Below are 23,049 nucleotides of genomic sequence, written 5' to 3'. Positions count from 1 at the left end.
TTTGCAAACACAAAGTGGTCTATAGGCATCTTATTTCCAGCTTCTCTGAATGAACGATATTGCTATTTTTGGGAATCCTGCAACACAATATCATCGATGCATGTGTAAGTGACAGGCAAGGTTATTGAATGATAAATGAATGATTCTAACACAATATATGCAATTCAGCATACCCTTCTATTCAAATCTATTTATAGTAGAGTGCATACATTTTCATGTGGCCTTTGTGTGAATCGAACCCACGACCCTGGCGTTGGTTGCTCCACCTTGTTGGCTGCTAGACTTTCACAAATGATATGAGTGAAACAAACCATCACAAAACAGTTGTATACAATAGAAATACTTTTAATTTGATGTTTTATCACAGGCATCAACGTTAACAAGATAAAAAAAAAAGCTGATTTTATTTTCTCTCAGTTCATAGCTCTCTCGCTCACTCATACACGCATCCCCATACACACCTAATGGACAAAGAAAAAACTGACAAGAGATTCTGCTGGATTAAAATCATCATCAACCCTAGTAGACATCCTACTCTCTTCTGCACACACACATACAATAGTGCACGCACACGCTTCAACTGGGGTTTTCTTGATGTCTGGAGTCACTTCTACCTGGACAATGTGGAGATCCTGAGAAAGACAGAAGGGATTTTGTGTGAAAGTAGTGAACAGAAAAGGGTTACAAAGTAAATATCAGGATGTCAAAGAAGACAGTGGTGTCCGAAATCCAATTCCTCCCATTCAAAATTGTAGTCATTTAGGAGACGCTCTTATCCGCTAGGCTAACTGCCGCCCTCATTCTTCCTGAAGTGTGTGTGACAGAGTTGAAATTCCACCTCCAACTGGGGCGCAAACTCACAACCCTAAGCACCTTAACACAATGTACTCAAAAAGCGGCAAGGCATTGTGCATGTGAACTTGTTTACCCCCCCCATGCTTTTCAAATCATTGAATGGGGAGGGAGGAACGGCACACTTCAGGGAGAATTGAAAGTGGGCTAAGGACACGTGAGACTGTACTCACTGTAACTTCTCCTGCAGCAGCTCCAGCCTCTGTCGGTCTACGTAGCGCGAGAAGAGAGAGAGCAGGTTGGGAGGGGTGAAGAGAGGAGGGGACAGGGACGAGGGGGGCACGTTGAGCAGCTCCCTGGTCACAGAGAACACCAACTCCGTCCTGTGAGAGAGGAGGGAAAGAAAGGACACAGACAAGGTGGAGAGAGTTAGTACAATGCAACCACAATAAACAAACCTTAGTGTTTTGAACATAAAAAAAAAATATGTATAGGTTTGTAGTTGTTGTGTGTGTTTCCAAACCCTGTCGCTAGGTGGCGACATTGACCATGCATCGTTAGCTATTACTGGTACCTTATTTTTAGCTTTCTGATGGAACAATACTAGCTAATATTGATATATTTTATATTTAACAGCCATTCTAAATTTTGCCAATGAAAACACACACACAAAACACACACACACACACACACACACACACAACACACACACACACACACACACACACACACACACACACACAAGTTTCTGAATTAGTAAAAGGAGGGCTGTGCTCACCATCGATTGTCATCCATGAGTTGACAGTTAAGGTCGGAGCTTTGCATTCGCTCTCCTTCACTCAGGATCAGGTAAAGCAGCGTCACACCAAACTGGGAGGATGGAGAGAGGAGAAAAGGAAAGAGATGGTAGAAAAGGAGAGACGGGGACAAAGTGAGTGCACTGACTTCATGCCATCATGGCCTTATTTATCATCATTGAACCTTAACCATCATCACTGCTGGACAGAGGAAGGTGCACTATTTTGCATCATTCTAACAGCAGGCAGATTGTATAGTGGGTCAGTGCAGGTACCTTATTTTGCAACACTTTGGACAGTTGACCCTCGTTGCCTTGCAGCTCCTGCAGCAAGTCTGTGAGGGCGGCGCTAGATAAGGAAGAGATCACCACGGCAACGGGCTCCACCAACCAGCACAGCGCCTGGGGGAGATGGGAGGAGCAATTATAGACCACTTACGAGCATTATATACATCTACGTAGGTGAGTCTGTGTGTCTCTGTGTGGGCTTGAGCATCTCATTGAGAACATCATTTTTCGCAATAAAGATCCGACGCTAACCAACTGTGTGTGTATGTGTGCCTCTATACCTGGTCCTGTTTGTCTTTCTTGGCCAGGGCGGGCAGGTTCCGGGCAATCCCCATGACAACGGTGGCAGCCTGCAGCGGAGGCAGGAAAGGGATGAGCCTGGAGATCAGGCGCTTTCCCTTACGCACCGACATGATCAACAGACACTGCTCGTCACTCACTCTGCAGGATGGGGGGGACAGATGGAGGAGAAGGAGAGTGAGTCTCTGGTGAATATTACTGATGGGGGAAGCAAAGCTTTTCGGGACAATTAGGGTTTCTGCCAAATAGTGCCGGGGGAAAAAAGTTGACCACCTGAAACTTAACAGTGAACATAAGTGACTGCTGGATCGCTGAGGGAGCGGTAGAGATGCAGGGTATGGGGGGGTCATGTTGTCACCCCCTCCTCTCCTCCCCCTAATTCCAAATCATTCCCTAGCCCCTTCACCCTAGGCGATCATGTACACTACCGTTCAAAAGTTTGGGGTCACTTAGAAATACCCTTGTTTTTGAAAGAAAAGCAGATTTTTTGTCCATTAAAATAACATAAAATTGATTAGAAATACAGTGTAGACATTGTTAATGTTGTAAATGACTATTGTAGCTGGAAATGGCTGATTTTGAGTGGAATAGCTAAATAGGCGTACAGAGGCCCATTATCAGCAACCTTCACTCCTGTGTTCCAATGACACGGTGTTAGCTAATCCAAGTTTATCATTTTAAAAGGCTAATTGATGATTAGAAAACCCTTTTGCAATTATGTTAGTACAACTGAAAACTGCAATAAAACTGGCCTTCTTTAGACTAGTTGAGTATCTGGAGCGTCAGCATTTGTTAAGGGGTGACTCCGGGATGCTGGCCTTCTAGGCAGAGTTGCAAAGAAAAAGCCATCTCTCAGACTGGCCAATATAAAGAAAATATTATGATGGGCAATTGAACACAGACACTGGACAGAGGAACTCTGCCTCGAAGGCCAGCATCCCGGAGACACCTCTTCACTGTTGACGTTGAGACTGGTGTTTTGCGGGTACTATTTAATGAAGCTGCCAGTTGAGGACTTGTGAGGCGTCTGTTTCTCAAACTAGACACTAATGTACTTGTCCTCTTGCTCAGTTGTGCACCGGGGGCCTCCACTCCTCTTTCTATTCTGATTAGAGCCAGTTTGTGCTGTTCTGTGAAGGGAGTAGTACACAGCATTGTATGAGAACTTCAGTTTCTCACATGGAATAGCCTTCATTTCTCAGAACAAGAATAGACGGACGAGTTTCAGAAGAAAGTTATTTGTTTCTGTCCATTTTGAGCCTGTAATTGAACCCACAAATGCAGATGCTCCAGATACTCAACTAGTCTAAAGAATGCCAGTTTTATTGCTTCTTTAAATCAGAACAACAGTTTTCAGCTGTGCTAACATAATTGCACAAGGGTTTTCTAATCATCAATTAGCCTTTAAAATTATACACTTGGATTAGCTAACACAACGTGCCATTGGAACACAGGAGTGGTGGTTACTGATAATGGGCCTCCGTACGCCTATGTAGATATTCCACTCAAAATCAGCCGTTTCCAGCAACAGTAGTCATTTACAACATTAACACTGTATTTCTGATCAATTTGATGTTATTTAATGGGCAAAAAAAAGTGCTTTTCTTTCAAAAACAAGGACGTTTCTAATTGACCCCAAACTTTTGAACGGTAGTGTAGATCTGAAAGGATCGGTATAAGCAATATTAATTTACACCATATTTCTTACACCTATCATAACCCTTCAGATCTACACAAATGTCTAGGGAGGAGCAGCTACAGTCAATTTGGAATTCAGGGAGCCATCCTTCCTCACCCAGGCTCTGACGTTAACGATGGCCCGCTGCCCCGGGGACAGTAAAAATGTGTCGGCCCAGTGGATCTCGTCAACTTCTCCGCGCATTTTTGCGTTCCAGTTCAACATTTACATGCTCTGTCGCAGTCTACTATCGAAAACTACACGCAAAATGATTGTCCGTTCATTCAAGGACCACCACACTCCCGCAAGTCACAACTGCTCGAGCAGAATAGGAGTTCATGCCTTCACACAGCACACGCGGGCTGTCCAGAGCAAAAAAGAAAGCGCTCTTCAATCCACTCGCTGCTCTTATTTATTTTAAGGAAAGTGATTTACAAAAGTAAACCTTCAATAGCGAACCTACTGCTGGCTGCTGATAGATTGCAAAAAGAAAGCAAAAAAAAATATTCCAAAAAAACACAAAAAAACACCTAGCATTCGTTTTGACCAGCCTACTGGAGCCAGATAGCTATTTTCTGGAATGCATTAGTCTTAAAGGGGTCTCACAACGCATGTTTTGAAATGTAAAAAAAATGAATTCTCAAAATGACTGTTTAGAAACAAAATTATTGCAACTAATTCAATGTAATGACTTATATTTCCTAAATCTTATTACACAGCTTTCTCACACCATAATAACAATATGTAGCCTATTACTAGCTGAATATAGAGAGAAAGCATGCCAACCTATAGGCCCTGCATGATCTTTAGGCATTTTAACTATCCCAAGTCCGGGGCCAATAGATTTTTGGCCAGTGACAAAATGTTTGACCTTGCTCACCTCGTCTTCCCACTCCTTCCCCTTGAGGGAGCTGTAGAGTGTGGGTCTTGTCCACCCTCCTCACCTACCCCATCCCTCAGTCTCACCTGTCGTCCCACTCCTTCTCCTTGAGGGAGGCGTAGAGCTGCAGCGTGTGAGTTTTGTGCTGCTCCAGCAGGGCCTCTCTCCGCTCCTCCGGCGTCTGCATGAAGCGCTTCTCAAAGTCCTGCACCTCCAGCAGCAGACTGTACATCTGATGGAGAAAAAGAGAGAAGGGGAGGGAGATGGCGTTAGGGTCCCCAGAGAGCGAATCTCTCGAGATTGTTTTAGGGGGAAACCTGGTAACATGAATAATAGTGCAGCGCTTCATACAGAATATAGGTAGTGGTAACTGGTTACAAATCTGAAAAAAAAAACATATATACATACATACATACATACATACATACATACATACATACATACACACTATATACGCTCCCAATAATTTTATAGGCATCACCAACGTTTAGGCACATAGTAACTGCTAGCTAGCTACACAAGAAGGTACTAACACAAGATGGTTACAAAGAGATAAGGAGTGTCTACAGATATAATACATTAAGAGTGAGAGCCCTGCAGATGGTTCAAAACAGGCAGAGGAAGTTCAAATCAAGGTAACATATCATCAATACAACCACAGAGCTGTAGAGACAACAAGTCATTCTCCCCTTCCTTGTCTTTACCTTCTCCACAGTGTAGAGGATCTGCCGTCTCTTATTCCACACCTGTTTCTCTCTCTTCTCCTGTGTGGGACAGAGGGAGCGGTTAGAGGTGTAGAGTAATGTACTACCGCAGTGTTTCCCAACAAAAATGTGCAAAAAAGATATATATTTTTTATGTTGAAGTTATTTCAAATATTAATAGGCAGGAAAACATTTACTGAGGTCACTGGTGTGGAATCTCTATAGTTTATTTATATGCCTACTTTTTAAACTTAAGTTTCGGTGCACATTGCCTCGGCTCGCCTGTTGACCCTCTGCGCCACACTAGTGGCTCACTATTTCAGCTAACAGCTAGCTTTGAGTAGAAACTAGCTATGGCTCAATGGCTGAAACGCACTGTTTCAAGCAGCAGTAGCAGCACTAGCGCCAGCTCAAGTGAACGCTTGGAAAAAATTAGTTGACAAGTCAAAGAAGCGTCAATTTCAGAAACAGTACGTCCTCTTCGGTGTCACCTCCTGTACCCTCTGCGGCGACGTGCTCTCAAATAATTGCATGAAACCAGCCCATTTACAACAGCACATCAGTACCAAGCCTCTTTCCTGTGTGGGTAAGACCAGAGTTTTCCGTTTTCCAAAGTGGTCAGAATTTAAGTTAAGTCGAGAAAAATGAAAGAACGCGACCAAAGCATTGGAGAGGCTTCATATGCTATGTCGCTACTTGTGGCCAAGTCAAAAAAGCCATTCACTATAGCCGAGGAGTTAATTTTGCCTGCTGCTGCTATCCTCACTGAAACTATGATCGATAAGACAGCAGCTGATGCACTGAAGACAGTACCATTGTCAAATAACACGATGTGCTGTAGAATCGATGACATGGGCATTGATATTGTTGATCAAGTGGTGGGAAAGTTAAATTCCAGTTAATTTGAGCTGTAGTTAGATGAACGGACGGATATCAGTGGGGAAGCCCAGTTGTGTTTGTGTTTGTGAGATACAGGGACATTTAGGAAATGAATGAGCACCTTCGATCCGGTGAGAAGCTAATGGGGAGAAGTACAGGATGAGTTTCACGTTATTGACAGCTTTTTCTCAGAAACCCTGTGAACATGTGATAAGAGAATGATCTAATAAAGGTAAATGCATAATAATCCATTATGAATTAGTAGTTATGTAGCATGGATAATGAATAATCAATGTACTGAACGTTAGTCCCATAAAGTCTAGTAGAGGCTGGAGAGGGAGAAAAATGTGTGTGTGTGTATTTAGTGGGCCCAAGGGAGCAGTAGACATGTGTGTGTGAGACACCGGGAGTAGCCTTCAAGGTTCTCCTAATCTCTGGGGAAAGGAGCAGGCAGTGCTGGATAATGATTAACAGTGGTGGGAAGTCAAGGGGGAGATACTGTTCACCTACTGTTTGTGTGTACGTGTGTGCGTAGGTAATCTACTGTTTGTGTGGAGGTGTGTGCGTAAACGGAGAGAGAGGATAAAATTAAGTTCTTTGTGTATGTTGGGCAGAACGTTCTCTGAATAAACTGAACAGACCTTTTGCAGAAAGATGAGTCCTTGCCTAATTATTCTTAACCCAGTGTCTTACAAACCCTGGGGATTAGTCAAGGCTTATTGATTGTTAATTATTATCATTAGGATATAAGATTCCTTTGACAACATGTGTGCACGGATGTCGCGGCATCAGTGACTGGGAGAGTGAAAGGATTAATTGCCCGCATAAAGTCAAGCCGGACGTTGAATGGAATCGCTATCAAAAAAGGCAGTGAAAGTGATTAACTTTATCCAGTCCCATGAATCACCGACTGTTTGGAAGGCTCCGCGGAGACAGCGGGACTGAGTACCAGCAGCTTACTGCTTCACACCGATGTCCGTTGGCTATCCAGAGGGAAAACGCTACAGAGGCTTTTCGAGCTGCGGGCCAAAGTGATTTTCTGTCTGAGCACTCGCCCTTGTGGCCATGTTGGAGGGCACAGATCAGGTACCCCGCCTTGCTGATGTGTTCAGCAAACTGAACAACCTCAATCGAACTCGGCAAGGCAAAGACACACGCATTCTAAACATGTATGACAAAGTGTGTGGATTCATAAAGTAGACCAAACTCTGGGAGAGGAAAGGTGAAGAAGATGGGGATAGAAGCTGTTTCCAGCAGCTTGACACCTACTTTAAAAAAAAAAAATGTATACCGGTGATGTTGACAGAGCTCCTATGGTGCAAATTGTAAGCTCACATTTATCCAAACTAAGTGAGTCCACTCCAACTTCCCTGACATTGAAAACAAGTCTGTTAAACTTGACTGGGTGAGTAATCCTTTCATGACTGACAGCACCAACAACAGTCCTACCAGACTGCAGGAAAATCTTCTGCATGTGTCCTCAGACCGTGGCCTGAAGATGAGGTACTCGGAGACAACACTGTTCTGGTGTGAAGGAAATGTACACAGAATGAACTGCTGCCCTTTGACTCTGCATGCTTATATGAAGTGAGATTTTCATCCGTGACCCTAATCAAGACCACATACAAGAACAGACTCGACTTGGAGAAAAGCCCGATCACTGCCGTTGCCACACGGCCCCCAAGACTGACAAAGATGAGTGAGAGACAGCGTAAACTTTCCCATTGATTGGAGATGTATTGTATTGGGAGAATGTGTATAAAATGTGATCTTTGTTTTTGTATAACTTTACTTACAGTAATACATAATTCGCAGTTATAATGACAGACTAATATTGATATTCAACCTAATTTAGTCCATTTTACACCTAAACTTGGAATCACGGCGGCCCTACGCGCATGAGAGGGTACTTCAGGCAAGTTTTTTTTTTAGGGGTAAAAAAATGCTTGGGAACCACTCTACTACAGTACCCATAATAACTAATGTTGTCCTGTCTCCATATCAATCTAGGAACAACCGACAGTATCATCTGGAGTAGCGAGACAAAAACAATATAATAAGAACAAAGCGTGATAAGGAACAGGGAACATACGTCAGAGACAAACCAGCAGGAGATAGAATGGCAGAACTCATAAGACACAGGAGTTTGGAGAGATTGTGGCGTGTGTAGTAAGTACCTCGTCATCAGTGCGACTGGTCACCACTGTGTCGATCATCTTCCTGGGGTTGTTGACGCTGGACACAGTCAGCTTACCCAGTGAGCCTGCAAACTGCACTGTGGGGGAGAACGATACACACGTATGTTACAAATACATCCTCAAAACACACAAAAGGTGATGTGATGATTACTCATTTAAAAATCAGACCTTGGTTAAAAGAGTATTGGTTTTCTTTCTAATACTAGATTGAGCTTGCCTGGTGCAAAGGAATCAATGCAATAGTCCCAAAAGTGCTAACCCTGCCAATTTGGTACACCAGGTAGAGTGCCAAACACTATTTAACTGAAACAAATATATACTATTTGATCCAGGTTATTGATCTTCCTATCCTTCTTTTGATTAATGCCTTACCTGGTCTGTAGGTGTGTTCCAGCTTGGCCACCTGGGGGGTGATGAGTTTGGTGGTGTGCTCCTTCCTCACGCCGTCTCTGTCTCTCTCCTGCCTCTTCTCCATCTTCTCAAAGTAATTCTGCAGGCCAACACAAAATTGGCATCCATTTATTTACACATTTGTGCATTTAATCCGCCATGAACAACTACTGAAAAAAAGTTTCCTTATCATAGAAATCCAATAAAAATGTATTAGGATAATCCATCCTAAAACTATTTATTAACACTCAATTAAAAGGTGGAACTCTGACAACAAGGCCAGTGGGACCTATCAGAAGCAGGTGAACAGGGATTAGACTGAGGTAGACAGCCAAGTGGAACTAATAAAACGATCTGAATGACAGGATTGGAACAGTGGTTTCCCTGGCATATATTCTGATCTCGTTTATGACATGCTCCCTCCTTATAGGTCTATCTAGGCTGGTAGCGATCAGATAGAAATACAATGTGTAGATCCAACATGCTTTTCTGTCCATGTAAGGACTGGTGTCAGCTCCATAAATTATATGTTTATTTAATCCCATTCTAGGTTGGTCAGTAGGACAGAAGGTGACGGAACGATCTGACAGAAACAGATTGTGTAGATCCGACATGCATCTCTGCAAGAGGTTGTGTCTGGTTTATAACTAACATTTCTATCCGCCTTGTTCAGAACCTCACGCCCACCTGAACACAGGTAGAAAAACGGTTTGCAACAAAATGACAACGAGCGTTAATTGGACCAAGTCTAGGTAGTCATTCCCCGTTTCAACCCATTTTCTTCCATTGGTGCCTAGTGAATACAACACTCGCTCATGTTCATTAGGGCACACAGAATAAAAAATAAAAAACAAAGTTTTAAAAGATTTCGCACCAGAAAACAAAAACAGGCGTTTCTTATGGGACCAAGTACTCGCTCCCGGTTTCAGTCCATTTTGTTCCGTTTGGTGCCTAATGAACAGGACCTTGACTTTTTCCATTGACTTGGCTGTACTCACCTGGTAGTAGTAGTCATCCAGGTAGGGATCAGTGCTCTGCAGCTGCATCATCTGGATCTTGGCCACCCACTCCTTCTCCCTCTGGGTCATCAAGTTACTGTAGGGGTCCCTGCTCCGCCAGTCCCCCACACGCCCGCCACGCTCACTGGGGAGAGAGATCATAGAGGAGGCAAAGTGAGAAAGAGGCTCCACAGCTGCAGGTTACTTGAACATAATGCATTAGCAATTCAAGGAAATTTGTGAGGCAATTTATGGCAACAGCACTGTGGATGGATATGGAGGAGACATGCGGATGCTGGGGCAACTCAAATTATTTACACACACACACACACACACACACACACACCAGTCTACATACCCTCCTCTACTCTGCATCCTCTGGGTGAGCATGCGGCGGTGCTGGGGGTGCAGGTGCGTGGTGTTGTGCCGGATGATGGGACAGGGTACGTGGTTGTGGTGGGGACCCATCCTGTGTGGAGGGGGCTGGCCGAAGAAGGGCCTGAAGCCTCCGCCGCCAGGCAGCAACGGGGGGCCCTGACAGCCCCTGGGGAAGCCAGCAACCTGAGAGGGGAAAAAGAGAGAGAAGGAATGAAAAACAATAGATAGAGGAAAGGAAGGGAGGCTGGCATTGAATGTGTGTTGTGGCAATTCACCACTAAAGACTCAAACTCAACGTAAATGAATCAATCTTTATTAACAGTTCACAAACGCAATCCAAGCTTGATAAACTCTGAAAAGGGCGTTCCCTTTCAGTCCTTATATACAAACAAGTTATATAAGCATGATTTACATGATTCATTATTAACGTTGGTTCCTGCATGTGACTGACAAGGCTCCTTCTCTTAACGGGGACCTTGAAACTGAACTCCTTTTGGTTCCCAGAGCAATGTTCTGGGCGTACTGGCAATTGGTCTGAGGTGGTCACAGACACCTGCACCAACCAAGATAGAGTGAGAGGAGATTTCAATTCAAGGCTCTCTCTTCAGACAAAATGTTCCCTCACGCGTGTTTATGCAAACACCCATTTTACATAACAGTATATAAGTTCATAGATATGTTGTACATGTGAATCATTTTTGCTCATAGGGAGTGTGAATGGGGTGTATTCCCTACACACCAAACGGAAGCAAAAGGTCAAATAGGGAGGGACCAAATTACCGTTGCAACAATTTTTAAGTGCTACGGTGTGCACTTATGAATGAATACACCCCAGGTGGCCTAATTTTTGAGTGAGACGGCTCAAGGGGAGTGCATTCAGGTGTACAGATGAGAACACAGGTGAGTGTTTGGTCCAGTGGAGAGTTTAAAATCAAATCATCTCATAGCATGTAAATCTTGGTGGGGCAAACTCACAAAACAAGGTTTTTTTTATTTTTTTTATGCAAAGCCACAACATAATACATTCATTGGACTATAACAGTGACAAACAGTACCCACAAACTGTTAGGGCCTAAATAAAGCTGTCCCAACACCTTACCACTGTTACACCTGGCTATCAGCAGAGCCTTGTCTGGCAGCGAAACAGTTCCTTCAGCCTCATTAGCTGATTTGGCTGACTTGCTTAAACAAATGTGGTTTCTACTGACAATTGAGATGTACAAACAATGGCATAAAGGGGCGACGAGCGAATAAGAGGCAATCCGTCATTTCGATTAAGAAATTAATGAGCGAGCGACTATGGACGTAGTCAATATAACTATTTGTTCAGCACTTTTGAAATGTACTGCGACAGAATTCAGAACATGAGCCGTTCTTACAGTGTTCTCCCTGTACACCAAGTCAGAACCGAAGGATAAATAAAGGGGGCATATAAGCTGACACTGAAAGCTCTAACAATATTCAATGATGACATTTCTCAAAAACAGGCTATAGGCTACATGTGCACCACCAAGTCAGAACAGTAGGCTAAATTATGAGGGGAAAAGGGACCAAATTATTAGGGTGAGGCACATGGTCTACTAACAGCTTACTACACAACATACACTTAGTATTACTTCCTTAGCTAAAGCATGCATATCCTCCTGGCATATTACATAATTTATGCAGCAGCATACAATACATTTGACTCACCCTGTGGTGCTCACTTGAACAGGAAGGTGGCACGGTGGTCCATGGTGGGCAAATTTTGTCATCAAAGTCTGGCATTCTCTGGATTCATGGTGCTTTCAAGACAACTGGGAACTCGGGGGAAAAAAACAGGTTGAATCAGGCCGAGCTCTAGAAAGAGGCCAGAGTTCCCAACTTGGAATTCCGAGTTGGATGACCGCTCAAAATGTATTTGCCCAGTGGGAACTCGTTTTTTCCGAGCTCCCAGTTGTCTTGAACTCACTGAAGCCTGAGATTTCCGTTCCGAGTTTCCAGTTGTTTTGAAAGCAGCAGAAGTCATGTTGAATTGACAGCATGGCCAATGTTGAATGTTTTCCTTTGAAGCTTGGAAAACAGACCCTTAAACCCAGACTTGGACCACACATCCACTCTACTGAATAGCAGGCTAGTGATCGCTTTGCGATTTCCAACTTGTTGTGTAATCTTTATGTCCAGTGGCCGATGAGCACCGATACATTTTATCTATATTTACTCTTCATATGACAAGGACTGAAAAGGATTTGCCAGTAGGTTGTCGACTTGATTCATGATGACTGCTAGCTGGATAGCTAAGATTTTGAAAGTATGATGTTGACATGATCAGTCCAATCAAAGGTACGGTAGATATAAAGCGAATTGACATCATTTTATCTGTGGCCAATGACCTTGAGCCTTCTTGGATGGGCACTTCTTAATGTTCCTTTGGCAGCATCCAAGGGGCTTGAATTTTCAAGCTCTCCCCATAGAATTTGCAGTGACATAGTGTCCCCATGAGTGACAGAACACTGAGCCAATCACGGCGCAATGAGAACATTACCAACCCCTACGCTCCATATTTTCCGCTGGCTGCCCCACCACGACAGAAGGCACTAAGTTAGGCAGAAACGCCTGCATTTTGGAGCTGCCTTACTCAAGAAAGGAAAAAAGAGACAATGGTTGTATGCAGCTTTATTAACTCAATGATAGATCTAGATCGATAGATCTAGAGATATATATATAACATTGTTTGCAAACTGATGTGACACATTAACGCCAAAACAACACGCTAAACTCTGCCCCACCTGACCTGAACGACGGGTCACCACTGGTTGAGTCTCACCTGAGAGTTGAGCATCTGGGCACGTTGGATCTGGGACAGAACGGGGCCCACGCCGGCCGGGAATGGAGGACGACACAGAGGAGAGTTCTAACACAGACAGAGAGAGAATCCAACTCAGAACCAACACTGACCTGGAACCTGCATCTGCAGTGAGCTAGAGAGTCCATCCATGAGCCAAGCTACTGAGCCAAGCTATTGAGCCAAAGCCAAGGTAGCTGCTATGGAATAATTCATATTTTGTATTTATTTATATATCCACCCTCACGGAAGTAACTGACCATGAAAAGCCAACCCTCATTCAACAATTGGTCAAAAACACCACAACAGTTCAAACAACCAAAATAAAACTTTACACTCCTCATCACATGCCCCACCTAATAAAGCAAGGGAGGGCCGGAGAGCTAGTCAAAGGAGAGAGGGAGGTAGGGGGACTCACAGCCATGTTTAAGAGGGTGTTGGGGGAGATGCGCTCAGGGAAGGAAGGGGGGTAGCGGTGTTGGTGGTGGACCGGGGCTCGCACATGAACGGTGGTGGGGTGGTGGATCTGCAACACACACAGGATAGGGATTCAATACAACTAATTAGCCTGTAACTGTACACAGAGGGTTAACTCTGGCTTTACAACAGATAGGATGAGAGTAGAGGCAGAAAAAGGATGATAACAGCAAGCGCTAATAGTATAATACAGTGGTCTCAAACTCCATGCCCGTGGGCCTCCATAGTGTGACTAGGGGGCCAGATGTGGCCCGTGAACTGGAAGTTTGAGACCACTGGTCTAATAATTATGAAAGGGGATACCTAGTCAGTTGTACAACTGAATACATTCAACGGAAATGTGTCTTGCGCATTTAAACCCAACCCCTCAATCAGAGTGGTGCGGGGGGCTGCCATAATAACTGCCTTGTTCAGGGGCAGAAGGACATATTTTTACCTTGTCAGCTAAGGGATTTGATCCAGCAACCTTTCGGTTACTGTCCTAACACTCTAACAGTAGTTACTTCTGCAGAATAATGCCATATTATACAAAACTACATTGAGTATATTTTTAATATATAAATGGGAGTATTTCACATACAGAGAGATGATAACAGTCCATAATGATTACTAAAAAGAGGGAGAAAGGGCAGCATTCTCTCACTGACCTGCTGCTGATGATGATGATTCATAGCATGACTCATCGGCTGCTTGGGCGGAGTCCCGATAGGCACAGCCCTCACTGGTGGGCTTCCAATCACGGGAGAGGACGAGCGAGGCGGGGGGGCCCTTTCCGACAAGTCCCGCCCATCCTCGCTCATAACTGGCGGAGGCCGATTGGGCAGCCCCACCTCTTTGATGATGGACATAAGTGGACTGTCCTGGAAAGAAGAGAATTTAACTTAAAGATCAAAATCTATAATCAACTATTAATAAAATTGCTTTAAACAAGACCTGGTAAGTCATTCAGAGTGCAAATGTGCCAGCTATATTGTTTTTCATGTACAGTACAGGGTCACATTCAGCAAGGCCCAACGTAGCTAAACCGTTTGCAACCGAAAAGCAGTGTTCTTATTTGACAAATTCAGGAAGTACATCCCTGTTACAAAACAGACACGTGTCTTACCTCCATTTGAGTGATTAGTCCAGGGGTGACGCTCACAGGCCCAAATCCCATGTTGTTCTCCCAGATATTGTGTGAATTCATCTGAAAGAGAGAGGCAGAGGAAGAGAAAGTGTCAGAAGGCGCCGCTCCAATAGCGATGCATAATATTCGTCCCTCATTGAATCAGCTGATCGTTCTTTCTCCAAACCCTATAACGTAGTTCTGCAGCATATAGAGCTACAGAATACTAGATCAGTGGTTCCCAAACCTCTCCTTGGGGATCCCCAGACATTGCACCCCTTCTCAAAAAACCTACACTCGATCCCTCCGATGTCAACAACTACAGACCAGTATCCCTTCTTTCTTTTCTCTCCAAAACTCTTGAGCGTGCCGTCCTTGGCCAGCTCTCTTGCTATCTCTCTCAGAATGACCTTCTTGATCCAAATCAGTCAGGTTTCAAGACTGGTCATTCAACTGCTCTTCTCTGTGTCACGGAGGCTCTCCGCACTGCTAAAGCTAACTCTCTCTCCTCTGCTCTCATCCTTCTAGACCCATCTGCTGCCTTTGATACTGTGAACTATCAGATCCTCCTCTCCACCCTCTCCGAGTTGGGCATCTCCGGCGCGGCTCACTCTTGGATTGCGTCCTACCTGACAGGTCGCTCCTACCAGGTGGCGTGGCGAGAATCCGTCTCCGCACCACGTGCTCTCACCACTGGTGTCCCCCAGGGCTCAGTTCTAGGCCCTCTCCTATTCTCGCTATACACCAAGTCACTTGGCGCTGTCATATCCTCACATGGTCTCTCCTATCATTGCTACGCAGACGACACACAATTCATCTTCTCCTTTCCCCCTTCTGATAACCAGGTGGCGAATCGCATCTCTGCATGTCTGGCAGACATATCAGTGTGGATGACGGATCACCACCTCAAGCTGAACCTCGGCAAGACGGAGCTGCTCTTCCTCCCGGGGAAGGACTGCCGTTCCATGATCTCGCCATCACGGTTGACAACTCCATTGTGTCCTCCTCCCAGAGTGCTAAGAGCCTTGGCGTGACCCTGGACAACACCCTGTCGTTCTCCGCTAACATCAAGGCGGTGACCAGATCCTGTAGGTTCATGCTCTACAACATTCGCAGAGTACAACCTTGCCTCACACAGGAAGCGGCGCAGGTCCTAATCCAGGCACTTGTCATCTCCCGTCTGGTTTACTGCAACTCGCTGTTGGCGGGGTTCCCTGCCTGTGCCATCAAACCCCTACAACTCATCCAGAACGCCGCAGCCCGTCTGGTGTTCAACCTTCCCAAGTTCTCTCATGTCACCCCGCTCCTCCGCACACTGGCTTCCAGTTGAAGCTCACATCTGCTACAAGACCACGGTGCTTGCCTACGGAGCTGTGAGGGGAACGGCACCTCCGTACCTTCAGGCTCTGATCAGTCCCTACACCCAAAGAAGGGCACTGTGTTCATTCACCTCTGGCCTGCTCGCCTCCCTACCTCTGCGGAAGCACAGTTCCCGCTCAGCCCAGTCAAAACTGTTCGCTGCTCTGGCACCCCAATGGTGGAACAAGCTCCCTCACGATGCCAGGACAGCGGAGTCAATCACCACCTTCCGGAGACACCTGAAACCCCACCTCTTTAAGGAATACCTGGGATAGGATTAAGTAATCCTTCTAACTCCCCCCCCAAAAAAAATATAGAGATGTACTATTGTAAAGTGGTTGTTCCACTGGATATCATAAGGTTAATGCACCAATTTGTAAGTCGCTCTGGATAAGAGCGTCTGCTAAATGACGTAAATGTAAATGTCAAATGATGATGTAACCAGCTCACCTAGTCAAGACCTTGATATTTAGTTGACAAGTTGAATCCGGTGTGCTTAACTCTGGCATAGATCAAATACATGGAACGGCTGGGGGTCCCCAGGAGAGGTTAGAAAACCACTGCACAAGACACATTGAGCTACAGCGTTACTACAGTAGAGTATACTAGATTGTCTCACCTGTGGCATGGGGGCCCCCCCTCGGCGTAGGAGGTGCTGATGCTGCTGGTAGCTAAGCAGGGAGGGATGCAGTGGGCCTGGGGGCAGCCCCGACGGGGTCAGCTGGTGGTGGGAAGGGAGCTGGGAGGGGTGGTGGTGCTGCTGGGGCATGGAAGGGGGAGGAGGGAGACCAGTGGACCGGTCACCAGGCCCAGCTGGACCACCCACGCTGGCGATGGCCGGGTCTGCCCCAAGAAGCAACATGGCTAGGGACTCAGCTAGGTCGCCTCCCCCCCCTCTCCTCCAGGCCCGGAGGGGGCATCGAAGAGAGGGAGTGATGTGGTAGGGGAAGGGATGACGGGTGGGGGACGCGACTGGCAGGAGGAGGGAGTTGAACGGTGGAGGAGTCTCCTCCTCCCATTCCCCCCATCCCTAGTCCCCCTAGACCTAAACCTCCGAGTCCGTCGTTCTTTCGCTCTTCGAGCTCTGCGAGCCGCTTGTGCTCCTCCTGCCAGTCATCATCTGTGGGAGGTAATAAGTCATTCCATTATTACAGGTGTCATCCAGGTAATAAAGACTGACTGACAATGGGGGATTTTAACTGATAATGGTAACGTTAGCGATGAGGTAAAGGACGATATTTATATCTAACCTTGGGTGCAGGTGTGTTTCTGGTTTAGGCAATTCCTTTGTCACGACAGAGATTTTACGATGACCACAGCATTGAAGCTAGCTAAAGCAGAAACAGGCTTGTATATCCTTGGCTCCCGAGTGGCGCAGCGGTCTAAGGCACTGCATCTCAGTGCAACAGTCCCTGGTTCGAATCCAGGCTGTATCACATCCGGGCCGTGATTGGGAGTCCCAGAGGGCAGCGCACACCTGGCCCAGCGTCGTGTGGGTTTGACCGGGGTAGGCCGCCATTGTAAATAAGAATTTGTTCTGAACTGACTTGCCTAGTTAAATAAAAGTTCAATTAAAGGTTCAATTAAATACAGGAAACACTGCATGTACTGTATGCACGAAAGGCTTGGATATTTGTTGCAGAGTGTAAATGATGCTTTCGTGGAAGGTACTATGCCACGTACACCCTTGTAGACATATTTCCTTGTAGTCCTATTTGGCGGGGAAACTGAAGCGGACTGTAGCCTATTGCCTGTTCCTGAGTGTATTTGTTAATTTTTTTGATTTTAACAATGTGTCTGTTTGCTGCTTTTCATTAAATCATATATAGCTGTTCTTTATATGGCCTAAGTTAAGTGTTCATTTGGGCAGAATATTATATACAGGCTACAACATAACATATTTTGATCAGTTGTGAAAATACAACAGTTCAAGCAGAAGTTTTTGGGGTAAAAGGCCGACATTTCAACGTCTTCATTTTTAAAGAAAGACTCATGAATATAGAAATGGAAACATTGTGATTTTAGAGAGACAAAGTAACAATAACCTATGTTTAAGGGGACTACAACATTCAACCTGTTACTGGTCTCTCAACATCAGGTTAATCACATAATTCAAATGAAATCAAGTCACATGCACAATTTGATTGCTCACCATTTGTTCAGTGACATCAAAAGGAGACACACATTGGTTCTAACAAGAATAAATCTAGGACAAAAACTTTGTCTTGACATTTCATAACCGGATTACCAGATCATTTTTGTTTATAAGCCCACTAGACAACTCATTCGTTGTCATTCTAAATGTCCTGAATAATGGAAAGGGAAATACCGCTGGGTGTGGCACAATAGCCTACACAATTGCACACAGTGGACTAGGCGACGCACAGAAACACATGAAAACAGCCAGCAACCGTTAAGCGCGCCGTCAGAACGTTGTCCCGCTGATAGCGCCTCAGGTTTCCATGGGCTTCTTATCGGCCAATTGATAGACTTTCCATATTGGTTCCGATCACTAGTAGCCTAATAATACTCCTCCAATCTATAGAGATACTCAATATGTTGCTGACAAACAGCATGTTCAAGGCCCTCAAGCGATTTGGCCCGAGTAAGCCGCTGTCCAGAATATCTAATATAGTCAAAACAGAAAATGAATCAATCTGCATAGCGCCTTACTATTAAACATATAGACTTATGCGGTTTGAGTATAGGTTTCAAGGAAATAATATTGTAGGCCTAGTTTTATTATATTGATCATTTGATTCTAGAGCAAATTGAAATAAAATGGTATTAAAAAAGGTTGCAAGAGCTTTGTTTTTTGCTATTGAAATGTATTTGTCAGGTAGCCTAGGTTTATTTGTTATTAGTATGTTTACAGATTAGATTGTTCAAGTAAACTGCCCAACCCAGTAGGATTTATTCTGTCAACACTGTAGAAACTAGATAAAAGCTATAGAAGACTAGCTATAGTAGACCCATAGGCAGGTTTAAACCAGTTCCCCAGCCAGCTGTTCTACGCACTCTAAATCACAACCTTTCCATTTCTATAGGCTAGCTAGTAAAAATAAGTTGGCCTTTAACCACCAAAACATTTTACACAATATTCTGCCCATATGAACACGTTTATTTTAGGGCATAAGTGAACCAATTTCGGTAGGCTATATATACACACACACACACTACACGCAATATTCTGACTTGATCAATCGCATGCAGCTCAGATTATTTTCTTTATAGACAATGAAGAGATATCAATGTGTGAAATAATATTCATATGGCCTACTTCCCCAGCCAATCACACACACACGGGCGCGGGCAAAAGAGTCGCCGACAAAGGAGTTTGCTTCTGCTGCAGAATAGAACACGTTGCGGCGGAGCTTCAGTAAACGATAACGTCTTCTGTGCCTTTGTCATTCAGAACGAGAAGAGTTTGTGGTTGGCTCAGTCTTTCATGCCACCAAACAATCGACGGACAGACATGCATAGCTAAGCATATGCCTTGCATTCTGACAGTCTCAAAACAGTAGGGCTCACCCCATTTACTCAACTGGTCGATTGTTTGGTCAATAGGCTGTTGGTCGACCAAGATGTTTTTGGTTGAGCAGTCTAAAGCATAGAAAAAAATATGATGGCACGAGACACCTATTTGATTCACGCCTATCTCAGTGGACTAATCCATTGCGGAGGTCGCGGGGATGGCACACCAGTATCACCAATAGTACATTTACCGTTAATAACCATCATTCTAAACTACAATGGTTATGTTTGGTTACAGTAATTTCTGAATGCATTCAATATATTATTATTACTACAGTCTTATACCATTCTCACTGTTGGAGCGGTCACGTTGTTTGCGGACCGCACAACCTAGGCAACACTTGTGAGGAACAAGTTGTTTTATTCATTGGTCGTTTGTTTGTAGCGCTCCTGTCAATGTTGAGTAAGGACACGTACCTGATTATACAGTGAAGTAGGCCTAGGCTACCTGGTCTGTGCCTAAATGTAGGCCTATAATATGTGCCCAATTGGGGATCTGATAGCATTTCTGATTGTCTTAGCTCACCACCACAGTGGAACCTCAAATAGCAAGTAAACAAAGTCTGTTTTTACATCCATTGAGAACGACAATAGTAGCCCATTTGAAAAATCTTCCCTGCTCTCTCTCCCTTTCAATAACCACTCAACATGAAAGGGGGAAAGAAATTGACTGCTCCGATCCAGGGGAAACGTCATAAAATAAGCCTACCCAATTACTTCTTATTCCGTATGCATGTTCAGAGCAGGAAACTGAGGGTCCAGAATATTTTATTCAATGTTGCAAGTGCCAGCAACAGGTCAACCCAAGTTAATACAATGTTTCAAGTTCGTTGGAGACAGGCCATGTATAGCCAATGTGATTTATAGGAGATTTCTTTTGGATCAGGATATTTTCTACCGGCAATGTTTTTTTTGTTGGCTTCATCTAGGCTATTTTTTACATAGTTAGCAATGGCAATAGAAGTTACTTTTAGAATTTTGATTAACCACATGATAATGACTGAGATATGAAGATTATGGTAAATTACAAAAATCATAACTTTCACTCAGAGCGGTAGAAAAAGTAAGATAAATTGAAACCCCAAATGGAAAAGGTTGCTGACCTCTGGTGTAGCCTATTAGCAGCGGAACAGCAGAATCTGCTTAGGCTAGCCGCAGCTGGAGGAAGAGGGTCAGGAACTGTTGTCCCCCCCCCCACAGTGTGCTCAAAGCATTAGACAAACTCAATAGCCTACATATAGTTGATTTTATTGATTGGTCGAAGGAACAGACGACAAGGTCGAACATGATTTTTTGTTGTTGTCGGAGACAGTCCTTCAAAACCATACAACTTTACAATGCGTGAACTTCCTATTCTTTATGGGCTCGTTTCTCAAACATAGCTTTAGCCTAGGAGAAACATAGTTTTCGAGAACTCATGGGGACTTACAGCCGTTCCCCCCTTTGGGTTCTCAGATGCTCCACGTGAACTACAATCCCGATGCTCTGTTTTAACGTAATCCTTGCTTACGGTTTTGGAAACCGTTGGAACGTAACTTTTGTACCGGCGAGAAATAATCTTTCAAATACAAAAGCTACACTTACTCTACGCTGTTTTGCAAAGTTGCAGTAAAACAGCCTCTCGCCGAGCTACCACACATCCTCTCACCTTGCGCTCGCATTCCCATTAGACCATTCCATATTTCTGGTCAGAACCAGGTGTTATTCAAAAGAGAGCTGGGGTGCAACTTTGCTAAACTTTTGTATTATTATTGTTCATATGAAAGTTACTCTCCAAATGTTTCCAAAACTGTATCGTGTGCGAGGTGTATTTGCGATTAGACAGGGGGCATTTTCCTAACAAGGCTAAAGGGGATGTCCAATGGCCCAAGGTTATTATAGTCTTAGGCGTTTTAGTCGGTTGACGGGCAATTGTGACTCACCGATGGCTCCATCTCCGAAGGTGTCGTCATTAAACTGGTCAATCTCATCTTCTTCTTCTACCAGCCCCTCCTCCTTCTCCAGGGTACAATCTTCATCAAGGGACTGGAGGGAGAGAGAAATTAAAGGAAGTAAGAAGTTAGGGATGAGAGAGAGGAAGGCGGGTGAGAGAGAAATGAGATATGAGAGAGATATGGATGGATGACAGAGAGAATATGAGAAGCAACAAGGGATGTAGATAAACGGGATATTGAGTGTTGTTTAAGGGAGGGGATGTGGTGAGATCATCAAGAAATGGAAAGATTTAAGAAACAAGTCTAGTATGTTGTTTTTCGTCAAGAAAAATATTTTATTTAAACAAATGTCAGAAATAGGATTTCAGTTAGTTATATTCTGGTCAGATTTTCAGATTTCTTAGCAAGCTCCTCAAGCAGAGACTGACATTATCCGCAGTTATGGCTCTGAGCACAATATTACAGATTTCCCTCAATTTGATAGCGAACTATTAGAACCCTGTAGAAATACTATTGTGACTATTTCGAGAACCCACGTGGATGGGGGAGGTCAATTTTGCCAGCTAACGTTAGTTAGATCCACAACAAGATTGATTGGTGCCACTAGTTTAGAAGGTGGTAGCCCAAGATGTAACGTCACTGTTATAAAGTTATACGCTAAAGCTATGAAAATGCTAGTTTAGAAGATGTGGAACACTTCAGCATTTCACAGGCAGAGTGATCCAAGTCACCTTTACCAATCGACTTACTTGTCAACAATTACTTGTATTTCCATTACAAAGTGGCATAACTATTATACTTCTTAACATGTTACTGTAGAGTCAAACATGAGCCATCCATCTAGACATCTTATCCCCTATCAAGACAATGTTTCCCAGCCAATATAGCTTAACAGAAAAGCTAGCTAACGTTAGCGTGAAAGGCTGCGCAAACTAGCTAGCTAGTTACATCACACGCTATCCAAGTCGATAGTGTCGAACTTGGCACATTTCCTCAAAAGAAATCTACCCTTCTTTAGTGTTTGACTTTTACGATAGAAAAAAATGAAGAAAAGCCCGACAGCCATGACCATATTCAGTTCACTGGACACACAGCAGGCCCGTGATGGGCGGGGGACAATATGCCAGGGAAAGCCTGGTGCTTGGTAGGCCGCACGGAGGAATTTTATCAACGGAGTCGATAAACAAAACCCAAAATCCCCCAGAAAATTGCCATATTGGCCACAGTTCAACTCGTCTTGAGGGAACGCTAGCTAAAATGTCTACAGAAATTGCCTACAGAAATTGCCAGACGTAATATAAACACTGCTCACCTGAAAACGGAACATGTATCTTTAGTCCGTGAAAGGTACAATTCTCCCAAGTGTCTCTTGAGGAAGGCTGCGCGCAAATTACGCAGGTTCGCGTGAGCGCGGCCAAGTCTATGTGCACGAGTACGTACGCAGGGAGCGGCTGCGCCGCACGGCTTGCAATGACTTTTTAGTGTATGCAATGTGTTATTATTTATGACTAGATTCAAGGTGCATTGACGTACAT

General features: G+C 44.4%; 1 protein-coding gene across 1 annotated transcript; it reads right to left on the bottom strand.

The window, feature by feature from the left end:
• Window positions 1-329: 329 nt before the first annotated feature.
• LOC106602767 (protein PAT1 homolog 1) lies at window positions 330-22,947 on the bottom strand. Its single transcript, XM_014195611.2, is given in 19 exon segments — window positions 330-632; window positions 1,026-1,175; window positions 1,571-1,662; window positions 1,865-1,990; window positions 2,158-2,317; window positions 4,821-4,966; window positions 5,439-5,498; window positions 8,495-8,592; window positions 8,888-9,005; window positions 9,904-10,048; window positions 10,262-10,464; window positions 13,088-13,174; window positions 13,524-13,631; window positions 14,230-14,442; window positions 14,688-14,768; window positions 16,666-16,971; window positions 16,973-17,166; window positions 21,503-21,605; window positions 22,827-22,947. Coding segments are annotated over 19 exon segments (2,427 nt in total). The 5' UTR covers window positions 22,842-22,947; the 3' UTR covers window positions 330-610.
• Between the last annotated feature and the right edge of the window lie 102 nt (window positions 22,948-23,049).

This window comes from Salmo salar, chromosome ssa04 (genome assembly GCF_905237065.1).
Source record: "Salmo salar chromosome ssa04, Ssal_v3.1, whole genome shotgun sequence".
Classification (NCBI taxonomy): Eukaryota; Metazoa; Chordata; class Actinopteri; order Salmoniformes; family Salmonidae; genus Salmo; species Salmo salar.
The sequence above is the reverse complement of the archived record's forward strand: the minus strand, read 5'-3'. Positions and strand labels throughout refer to the sequence as shown.